The sequence below is a fragment of the Sinocyclocheilus grahami genome, unplaced genomic scaffold (genome assembly GCF_001515645.1).
Source record: "Sinocyclocheilus grahami isolate Dianchi unplaced genomic scaffold, SAMN03320097.WGS_v1.1 scaffold208.1, whole genome shotgun sequence".
Taxonomy (NCBI): Eukaryota; Metazoa; Chordata; class Actinopteri; order Cypriniformes; family Cyprinidae; genus Sinocyclocheilus; species Sinocyclocheilus grahami.
Window position 1 is genome coordinate 105,232 of NW_015505387.1, and position 12,218 is coordinate 117,449.

The 12,218-nt window shown below is 39.2% G+C and overlaps 1 protein-coding gene across 1 annotated transcript in view; it reads right to left on the reverse strand.

The window, feature by feature from the left end:
• The window catches only part of LOC107595778 (transcription factor COE3-like), an 87,917-nt gene that overhangs the window by 69,129 nt on the left and 6,570 nt on the right, over positions 1-12,218 (reverse strand). Inside the window, exons 4-6 of the mRNA XM_016286302.1 lie at positions 9,171-9,226; positions 6,118-6,191; positions 695-763 (exon numbers count right to left, since the gene is read on the reverse strand). Of these exons, the coding sequence (XP_016141788.1) occupies positions 695-763; positions 6,118-6,191; positions 9,171-9,226 (199 nt within the window). The remainder of the gene's footprint in view (positions 1-694; positions 764-6,117; positions 6,192-9,170; positions 9,227-12,218) is intronic.

Below are 12,218 nucleotides of genomic sequence, written 5' to 3' on the forward strand. Positions count from 1 at the left end.
GTGAGAAGATGTTGTGTGTGTTTGTGTGTACGCTCTGGTTTGAGTGTGTGTGTGTGTGTGTGTGTGTGTGTGTGTGTGTGTGTGTGTGTGTGTGTGTGTGTGGAGAAAGAGGGAGGGTCACTGATTTCCGGCTCCCTTCACTTCTGTCCGCTGGATACGCTCCAAGGCCAGTCTAACGAGCCAACATGGATTTGGTAATGACCCCTGTGCCCTAAGAGGACACTCACTGCTGTCCTGTTTGGAAGTGCACACTCTCACACACAATCACATCCACTTCATTTCAGTCATTACAAAACCTCCCTACAGACGCTTTTAGCGGGTAGAAGTCCAGTCAACAGGGTAAAGAGTTTGAGAGACGGTATTGAGAACAGAATAAGCAGTTAGCAATCCTAAAACTAAAAACATGTAGCATTAACCCATGGGAAAAAGCAAAATTGATGGGAATTATGCAATATATTCAATCTCTCTAAATGTTTCAGAATTCAAGATGTGATTGCTGTGAGAGCTGCATTTGTCAAGAGGAGCAAGTCTGCACACACTGTCTTTCGCTCACTTGGCGGCAAGGCTGATTATGTCCTGTTGTGGGATGCAGGATTTGAGCCCCAAAATGCACATTAATAAAATATCCAGATGCCTGTAGATGCAGATGTCTTTCCATTTTGGAGGGCAAGAGGAAGATAGAAGATGCTCTTACCTGTCGATGATGACAGGATCAGATGGCGTCTCGTTTCGGTTCCCGCAGCTCTTCTTGTCACAACACCGGCTGAAATGAATAAAAGACATAAGTTACATGTCTATCTAATAGGGTTGGATCGATATTGGAATGTTTTTGGGTTTGATATTGGCAACTGCTACCTCTAATCTATATATATATTAATTTATGTTTACTATTGTTTTAGAGAGCATCACAGTATTTGACTGTATCGTTAGTCAAGCAGCTTGATGTTCAGTTAGATTTTATAAATACAGAATTTGCTAGTGACTTGAATTGGAACCAAAGAAAAAGGACAACAAAAAATGCCCAATTACCACAGAATTATGTATGAGTGTACAAAAAAAATAGTTCTGAGATTTGCTTTCATGCTTAGAAGAAAAGCTCTGCTGTGTTCTTTTAGAGATAGGGATGGAGCTATGTGGTGACCGGCAAATCTTTCTCAAGCTGGTGGCTGCCTGACAGGCCGCCCTCTTTCTCCTCTCGCCCTGTGCTCCAGCTGGGCTGGGCCCCCGCCAAGGTCACTCAGCCAGCCTCTGACAGTTTGGACAGCACCCAGAGAAGTCCTGGTGCAGCGGCTCTCTCCCAAATGCTCCTCTCCAACACTGTCATCACCTCTGCCCTTGCCCATGCCCTCGCCCCAAGCTGGCATCTCATCTGGTGGCATGTGGTTCCTCTAAATACATCCCGCATAGCCCATTCACCCCTTGCCAACCAAACTGGTGTGACCACTGGTGCCGCCTGCTTTGTGAAAATGGTTCCAATTAAGTTTAATCTCATCAGCTTGAGATCATCAGTCAGAAGAGAAATATTTTTGCAATAGTTGTTTCCTGCACGATTGAGTTCTCACAGCAAGAGACACGGATACCCATAAGAATTTAGGACTATCAATATAATAAATAATTCTAGTACATACTATATTATTACATGTAAACATTATAATACAATATATTTAAATAAAAATATTTAAATACATATATAATTTACAGTATATTACTTTAATATAATATAATTTAAAGAGAAAAAAAGGTATTTTATGAATAATGACTAAGCATAATCAAAATTAATCATGAAGCAGTGTGGCTCATGAATAGCAGAGCTGGAGACACTGAGTTGCAGTATCTGTTCCATTTTTCTCTACACAGTTTGATGAAATGTTTAAGTAGATGCTGAAACAAAAAAATCATTACCCTCGACTAAGATTAGCTAAGCAATAACTTCAAATCATATTGTATGGATTTTTCCGACCACTAAGACTCCTGATATATTCATCCTACTTGCTTCATGCTGTCATGCATTAGATTGCCATTTGACAAATAATCCTCACTTAGAGCCACTGAATGCAAAACGATCTGACTTTATGAATCATTTATCACATTGTTTGATCTTTAAGAACCTGAAAAAACAAGAACCATTCGTTGTTTTCCTGTTCTTTGTGTGTGTGACTGTTGCCATAGAGCGCGCCACTATAATTTATTCCCCCAGCTACTTGGAACCATTAGCAAACTTCCAGGAGACCAATTAGCATTGGAAACCCAATGGTGAGGCTGTGGTGACAACCTCCTCAAACTGCGAAAGAAGTGTTATAAACAAACTGGACCCCAGGAGCACAGCCAGGTCCGGAGGGAGTCCCAGGCCCCGTTCGCAAAAACAAACCTTGGCGGAGTGTCCGTAATGTGGCTTTAAAGGCGTTCCCTCCAGGGTCTGAGCAGGCTAGCCCTGGCTCGGCTAATGACGAAGGGCCAGAACCACGAAAACAAATGCGGCTCCTCCAACCTCAAACCCCTAAAATGAGCACAGGACAAGCAGTGCTCCTGTACAGAGGCACCGGCTCTGGTCGCTCCTACTGATTAGTCATAGATTGAGGAACAGATGCTTTAAGAGCTACCTACTCAGCTTGCTATCTCTACCGTGGCCCTTACTAGTCCATCAGACAGACCTCTGGTATCCTGAAGTAGATTCACTCAAAAACTAGAAAGGTGGGTTTATCGGATGAGGGCAGAATATCAGAGTGGAGCTTATATAAAAAACAGCCTTCAAAGCTTCCCTGGGGAATCTTAAGACTAACATCAGATAAAGTGGAACATGCTGAAGGAGTAAGATAAGACATGAAAAGATAGAGAAGGACAGAGAGAATGGATGTCAATAGAGGGCTTGTTTTCAAAGGGCAAGTGTTGTAATTACCCAGCCAGGCACAGAAAGGATGCGGCCAGGGCTAATCATATGCACCAGGCTGCCTGACTGGAGGGTGAGAGCCGATGGCAGAGCTCTCCAACACAACATCCTCATCCAGACTGGCGGACAGAGACCAGTCCGTGCCCACTATGCACCGTGCTCCATGATTCTGTAGATGTGCCATGCCAACTAACCGCTGTGATGCCTCCTTTGGAGACTCTGAAGTGCCAGTTTCAAGTCATTGGGATGAGCAGGAAGGACCTTGAATGGTTAAAGGCAGACCAAGTCCTGTCCCATGATAAATTACTTCCTATAGTACATTATAGAGCACACATTACGGAGTTAAATATTTTTAATTAAATTGTAATTATTTTCATTTTTTATTATTTTTAAAGGGACCTTTTTTTTTTCAACCCATAAAAAAATCACTGTTATTTGTTTGGTAAAAATGTACATTTAATCAACCCATTAACCCATTACCAAATTAAAACCAACATAAAATGATTAGATAGATAGGTAGCTAGATAGATGGATATATCTATTATTTATGATTTATTTTATTTATCTATCTATTATTTATTTTATATATGATGCCAAAAGCAACTGACAGGAAAATTGTAATAAATAATAATAATATAAATTAATTTAAAATTCTCTCAAAAATAATCAGACACTGGTAATCTACACTGGTATATATAATAATTTTGTATACATTTTTTATATAAATTATTTCTCCCGAATATAAGTTAATTTATTAAATGGTTTCCAATTGAGATGCCTGTTAGCAGATGGTGTAGTTACAATGTCTACCAGCAGGGGCAAAATGGGCCATGCTAACCAGCTAAATCTGAAAACAACACTCCTTAAAGTTCCTGGTGACTGTAAGTATGATGTTCACGTGGAAATATTGTAACTCTGCTTACAAGAGATACCAAATAATCTGTCAAAGTCATTTGCTAAGCTCATTTACCACACAAAGGAAATGATCTCCAAAACAAGCACTATTTATTAAAACTGAAAAAGACCATAGGACACTCATCCTCACGTCTGGGACAAGAACATCAAGTTTGCCATGAACAGCTGCTGTGCTTTCAGTCTGTTGATGGGTGTTGCAGGTGAGGTAGACTCCGTCAGGGCCCTGATAAAGAGTTCTATCACCTGGGAGTGAGAGACAGGGGAAATATCTTTCATCTCGCTCTCATTAGCGAATGGAAACACACCATTCATCAGGGGAGGCAGTTAATAATCACACTCAATCACATAATGACCGACTCAAACTGAGCCATCATTATGGAAATGGAACCTGAATCGAAATCATCTCAGAGAAAGCCCAGTTCCTTGAGGGAGAAAATAGCACAGAGTACCCAGCACCCAGTGCTGTGTGGTGTAAACAGGTGAGTTTTCTGGAAGTGATCATGTCCACTTTACAGGGTGAAGCGTTTGTTAGATTTATGTAGTGCTGGTGGCAGCCAGATGGAATCACTTCTGTGATGAACATAATTAGCAAAGTCCATCTTAATGATTCAAAATGTGTTGAAATTCCCATCAACACTTGAATAACTCGACAGGCTCCACATAATAATTGACTGTCTCTGTTCTTGGCAAATCTCTGTCAGAGCCAAGCAAAGAACATTAACATTAAATATATAAAAAATATCGGACGTGAAGTGCATCGGTAGTCATTTTTCTTCTTCTAGCCAGATAGAGTGTTGCAGGGATGACGTATTTTTGTAAGCCAAAATCCGTAAAAGAGTTGCCATTTTAGTACTTCCGGGTCCATTGTTCAAAAGTCAGTGGGCTTTTTAAATGGGTTTTTGGTTAAATGCCTGAAATAAGGTATGTGGTTAACACAAGCTCAAAATATTTTCAAGTTTTATTCTACAACATACAATATACCAGTATTACCCCTTGTGACTTTACTTGTGTTGAAAAAGGTGGATGCTAACAAGTGGCTAAATGGAGCTACAGAGGTTGTTGGAGACAATAAACATCATCAAACCGAACATGAAAACTCATCTACACACTAGCCCATTTTTACAGCCTCACTGTTTATAATTGCACTCTTGCAAACTATTCTAACTCAAACTTTCAGGGAAAATGTGTTTTAAATAAAGACTAAAATAGCTGTTAGCTTAATGATGGTGATTTTGAAGTCATGCAACCGTTGTGTAGTTCGTTTATAGTCTACGTTTGGCTTTTTACTTTTGGCAACTGTATTTAGCCTTCAAAATTCATAAAAGCTGTGTCCAATTGTGAAGATTATCATGACAAGCAAAACGTGTAAGAATCATAAACTTGTGTTGGTCACAGAGCTTATTTTGAAGTCATGCAACCGTTGTGTAGTTCGTTTATAGTCTACGTTTGGCTTTTTACTTTTGGCAACTGTATTTAGCCTTCAAAATTCATAAAAGCTGTGTCCAATTGTGAAGATTATCATGACAAGCAAAACGTGTAAGAATCATAAACTTGTGTTGGTCACAGAGCTTATTTTCTGCAATCATCCAAAAGCCAATGGAAAATGTTTATTGGGTTTTTGTCGAGGGAGCCAGGGTGATGCTAACTTTAGGGACGGCCTACAAAAATATATAATCACTGCTACACTCTATTGGAGGATTTGCATCTCCCACCGGCCCTCGGGTGCCCAACGAAGCCCCATCATTTCCCCTCACTACATTATTAACTCTAAGTTAGCCCCCCATTACCCAAGACACCAGCTTCTGAGCCCCCTTAACTTCCTCGACCCCCCAGCACCACTTCCCTACAGATCCTCAACCCCCTCCAATGGCCATCAGGCAAAAATTCATGGACAATACACCTCTATCCAGGCCTCCAGCCATGCAAGCCCACTGTGAACCCATAATTACACTGCATTAAGGTCAATGTAATGAGGAAAGCCCTGTAGGACTTCACAGTGGAGCGGGAAGGATCATGTAGGCCCACCTATGCAACCCTGCGGTACACCCGTGAGCTGAACTCCCAAACCATATGTTAATGTTCTTCTAAAGCCTCTCTCACATAGTGATACTGAATCATGATCAGTAATATGAGGCGTAATCAATTTTTTCATGTTAAATAATAAAAAAGGAATTAATAAGGCATTAAAAGATACTTCAAAAACTGCATGTTACGTTGTCTTCAATATGTTAGTGCTTCGAATATGAGCAGAGCTGTGTTTGTTATAGAAGTCTCAGGTTGTTCTTATAAGAAATGAGAGGTAAATATGAACTGACCTGCACATGATCTCATGGGTGAGGAGAACGCGACACATCTCTGGGTTTTTGTCTTGGCCTTCATAAAGGATTGCCTATAAGGAAGAAAGAGAGACAAATTCATGCTTTCCACAATTATTGTTTAGGGGGAAAAAAGTTAATTTAATGCAATGTGACAACTTGCCCCAGTAGTGCTTTGAATGTGTTTACCTCAAAATACACTACTGTTCAAAAGTCTGGGGTTGGTAAGATTTGTAAATGTTTTTGAAAGAAGTTTCACCAAGACTGCATTTATTTGATTAAAAATACAGTAAAAACATTTATATTGTGAAATATTATTACCATATAAAAACTAAAAACTTCTCTATTTTACTATAATTTAAAATGTAATTTATTTGTGTGATGGCAAAGCTACATTTTCAGTAGTCATTACTCCAATCTTCAGCGTCACATGATCCTGCAGAAATCATTCTAATATGCTGATTTGGTGATCAAGAAACATTTATTATCATCAATATTGAAAACAGTTGAAAACAGTGCCACTTAATATTTTTGTGGAAACCGTTTCAAAATACTTGATGAGGAGAAAATTCATAATGAGAACATTTATTTGAAATAGAAATCATTTGTAACATTATAAATGTCTTTATTGTCACATTTGATCAATTTATTCAATCCTCTTGTTTTGTGACTTGGCCGAATTCCTCCTTTAGCTCATCCCGAAACCAGTGATTGCTCAAGATGTTCAGGATGCTGACACCTGGTCATTAGTCATGTTTTTGGTTCGAAGCATGCTGACAACTTTAACATATGCTAAAAGCTAAATCTGGTCAATGGTGGCTGGACGCATGCAGCAATCTGAGGGGGGTCCAGACTCTGCTGGGGCTCATGTGGAGTAACAATCTTCCCGTTCTCCCCATCAGCATCCACCCCGAGCAGCCAGATGGCCAGCCAGGCCCCAAAAGAGAGGCCTCCTCCCAGGCATCCGTCATCGGGCTGTCATGCCTGGCCTGAATGACGGATGATCGGTGCATATCAAGGAAGTTAAATGACTCACCCCCCTTCCTTCCAGACCTCATCCCCATCACCAGTGAAGATGAATCCATCATAAACACACACACATAAGGAACGCACAACCCAATCCACCTTAAACTATCCTCCATCTTACCCGACTCTGGTCAGTCGGCCAGACAGGGTTGACCCAACGCCCTAGGGAACAATTCTTTTAGTATAACGACCACTTCTACATTATTGATCTTTCTCTTCGCTGCCTATGAAAGTCTCTTCCTCTTCATCACCATCCTCCGTTTTTGTCGAAGGGGGAGGGGATTTGGGATCGGTGGGGGTCGGGAGGTGGATCGGGTCGATATTTATATATCATCGTTCTTGATTCACATTGCTGGCGCCAAGGTGGTGGACCCACCCTGGTTCTTTAAGCACGTCTGACTCCAGCTATATGGAATAGTGTTACAACTCTTCCATGAACTCCAAACACGCTCTTTCCTGGTACCTTAATTAAGTCATCTCACCTTACAAGAAATATTTCGATTAGCAGTACAAAATAATTTCACTAAATTAATTTTGGGGAAACGTTCAAATTGGAGGCGGCTTAACTCAACTAAGATCCTTCTCTCTCATATTCTCAATTATAAGAAAAAAACGGGTTGTTCTCTATCGCTATTTGCAGCTTTGCTGTTGATGCACATATGTAAAGCCTGTGCGCGCGGGTAGGGGGGGAAGGATTTTACAGGCGCGCACAACAACAGCCCTTTTTTGTCGTCGGGAGGATTATTGTCTCCAGCGTGTCGGCTCTGCAGCTACATTAAGGCCTATTGATTGGTCTCCAGGGTTGATGCTTTGTCGAGGAACTGGTTGCCATATTGATCTGAGAAAGGCTGACACACAGTGACAGTGGGACCTGCTGGGCTGAGGAAAGGATAGGCCATACGAAGACCGGGGGGGGGGTTGAAATCTGGTCCATTTCATGACGGAATGAAGAACGCAGGTGCAGGACTGAGTTGAGAGTATGAGAGGCATCTCTAATGGGACTTTTATTTGTGTGCAGTGTCCAGCACATGCACTTTTAGTCAAGTTACATTTATTTATTATTTATTTATTCGTTTATTTATTTTTATTATGATATCTTCATAATCTATAGTCTCATTTAGCAGATTAGAGCTGGACGATAATATAGTTTACATTTTGAGATGATATAAGCTTTCAAGCAGTTGAAATGTGTTATATAGTATACATTGCTTTACGTGAATATATCTATGCAGTAAAGTAGGAAGTACTATACAGGTGCATCTCAATAAATTAGAATGTCGTGGAAAAGTTCATTTATTTCAGTAATTCAACTCAAATTGTGAAACTCGTGTATTAAATAAATTCAATGCACACAGACTGAAGTAATTTAAGTCTTTGGTTCTTTTAATTGTGATGATTTTGGCTCACATTTAACAAAAACCCACCAATTCACTATCTCAACAAATTAGAATACTTCATAAGACCAATAAAAAAAACATTTTTAGTGAATTGTTGGCCTTCTGGAAAGTATGTTTATTTACTGTACATGTACTCAATACTTGGTTGGGCCTCCTTTTGCATGAATTACTGCATCAGTGTGGCGTGACATGGAGACAATCAGCCTGTGGCACTGCTCAGGTGTAATGGAAGCCCAGGTTGCTTTGATAGCGGCCTTCAGGTCATCTGCATTGTTGGGTCTGGTGTCTCTCATCTTCCTCTTGACAATACCCCATAGATTCTCTATGGGGTTCAGGTCAGGCGAGTTTGCAGGCCAATCAAGCACAGTAACACCATGGTTATTGAACCAGCTTTTGGTGCTTTTGGCAGTGTGGGCAGGTGCCAAGTCCTGCTGGAAAATGAAATCAGCATCTCCATAAAGCTTGTCAGCAGAAGGAAGCATGAAGTGCTCTAAAATGTCCTGGTAGATGGCTGCGTTGACTGCGTTGGCCACAGGCTGATTGTCTCCATTCCACACCGCACTGATGCAGTAATTCATGCAAAAGGAGGCCCAAGAATTTCAAAGAAAAAAACAAACAAACCGTACTTACCTGTTTAGTCATGGAGTCTATTAATCGAACATACAGATCCTGTTCTGTCCTGATACCTGGAGGTTTAAAATGGAATAAATTTACATTAGACACAAAAACATGCATCTCGTAAACAAAATGTTCTCCTATGCTCTGCATATAATAAAATCCTGCTCAGTTGCATGATAAAAAAAAATCTAATGTGCCATATTTCAACACAAATACTAATAGAATCAAGTGTGTGTTCAAATTAAAAGGCTCTTTGAGCAAACAGAACAGAAAGCCTGTCCCAAATGCAAAGCCCAATTATTTTGAAAAGTCTACATAAAGGGACCCATTTCTTATGGAAAGTCTTGGAAATTAATTTGTTTTATTATTCTTTTCCCTACAGTATGTTTCTGCGCATTCTGTTATGCTTGTCATGCTGACTGAGCTATTCCGTTAACGCTTCTTAGCAAAAACAAACTTGGCTCAGCTTCTGAGTTTTTCTACTATTTATGATTTTCCCATCTTAAAGTGTGAGATTTCACTTTTCTCCTGCCCTGCTGTCTGGTGGATGACAGAGAATCCACATCTACAGACAAATCATTCACCACTAGCTGTAGTCATTAGAGCAGGAGAAGAGAACAGTCTTGTACTGAGACTTTGGTTCCAACTCTTCATATACCATATATGTTGAGTCACACTTTATGAAAACTTACATTTTAATTTTTAATTTTCAAGGTGGCAATTGTAACTATTTAAATGTATGTTAAAGGAATAGCTCACTTCATTTATTCACCCTCATGTCGTTCCAAACCCTAATTGAATGCATCAGTCAGATTCATAAACAAATCAGTCTGGTTTTGTGAACAGGATGAACTGATTCATTGAAAGAATCCCACACAAAAGAATGATTTGTTTGTGAATTGGATATCGCTACATCTCTCATTAATGGCGTCCTGCCTCACACAAAGTTATGAATTCAGAAGACATTAAACAGGCCCGGCGCCAGAGGGGGGGCCCACGGACATCACTGTGCCCCCCTTCGGACCGAGGGGGACAGTCAGACTTGAGTTTAGCGTATAATAGTCTTACTCATACAACTGCCTGCTGTTGCTTCTGATTGCTTTTAGATGGAAAAGCTGCCCATAACCCCTGGTCTAGGATCTGTTTTCTTCGTAATAATAGCATAACTGAAATAGATTTGGCAAACAATACAGTGTATCTGCCCTTTTGCTTTGGAAAGCGTCAAATGATTTTACAATGCATTTTCTCAGAGGTGAGCAATGTAGCCAATCACAGACATGTTTGTTGATTTCTAAAACGCAGTGGCCAATCAGAGGTGTTTAGGTTGGAATCCACGCACTCACCGCTCCAGTCACCGTTTTTTGTCCAGTGCTGAGTTCTATCATGCTTGTAACTTCTTTCTAACAAAGACATTAAAAAAGTTTAATCGTGTAGTCAAGTTCATTGTTTTTTTTTGTTTGGTTGTTTCTTTTTTGAACTTTTAAAATAAATTTAAAGGGAGCACTGTTTGCATGCTGTATACGATAATATATTCAGAATTTAAATAAAACTTGTGTTTTTCATGCTTGACAAGTGGCCACGTACGGCACAGAGATAGTTAACTACTACACTATATAGAAAAATATAATAATTTCAGAAGCACAGACGTGATTCTGCAACCGAGCCTGGTCCAAACACAGGATTTAGGTAAGGAATGGTCATTATTTGTATTGGATGTCATGCCAAATCAGGCACACCTGCTTGATTTTCTGTTTAATTTAACAGTGTTTTTGTGAACATATATATGCTATAATTGTAATACTTTACAATAAGGTTCGATTAGTTAATGTTAGTTAATGTATTAAAGTGTATTAAAGTGTATTAACGTGTTAGTTAATTATTGTAAAGTGTTACCTCAATAATGTATTTCGAGCGTTCACTTGAAAATATTACCATCAACCCCACCCCCACCCCCCCGATTCGGCCCCCCTAAGAGATATAAAAGCCCCCCCAAGTCGTGTGTCCTGGCGCCGGGCCTGCATTAAATAATATTGTCCAAGTCGTTGGACCACTTCTGATACTTTTATGGTGCCATTACATCCTTTCTGAAGCTTGGAAGCTTTTCCTCATTCACTGTAACTGTATGGAACAAAAAGCAACCAGCATTTCTTCTTTTGTAGTCAACAGAAGAAAAAGTCATACTGGTTGTGGATCAGTATGAGGGCAAGTAAATTACCACAAAATGTAAACATTTTTCAAGATCTGTTCACCATTGAATAATTTAACAATGTTTAATATTGTTATTAATGAAAGTGTTATCATGACAGCTTTATAGGCTAATAACTTGCGCTTAAAAACATACATTTTATTATGGAGCATTTTTTGTGCTAAATGTACTGTATATAATATAAGTAAGGCTGTATTTATTTGATTCGTAATATTGTGAAAATTTTTTACAATTTTAAATGTTTTATATTTTCTATTTTAATATATTTTAATGTGTAACTTACTGTGATGGCAAAGCTGAATATTCAGCATCATTACTCCAGGCTTCAGTGTCGCATTATCCTTCAGAAATAATTCTAATATGCTGATTTGCTGTTCATTATCAATATTTAAAAAATACTGTAATATGTAAAATATCTAACATTGTAAAATGTCTAAATGTCTTCAGTCACACTTGATCAATTTATTGGATCATTGCTATTAATTTAATTTTAAAAAATAATTAATACGCAAACTTTTAAATGGTTGTGCGTGTGTGTGTGTGTGTATACATATATATTTATATATAAAAAATGTAACAATTTCTAAACAATTTATATATAAACAATTTAAATCATTAATAATGACAAGTGTAACATAGCACCTACTCTTAATGTAGCCAGTCTGTGCGTACTTTACTAAGAACTAAGAGCCCAAATGAGGCCTTGTTTAACGTGTCGGTGTGGGTGAGTAGCGTGGAATGACATTAGACATGAGCGTAAACTGTGAAAGGGTGGCAAATGTGTTCAACAGCATGAACTCCTCTCAGGGTAAACAGATGGAGCTCTCAAATACTCTCCCAGATGTGATGAGACA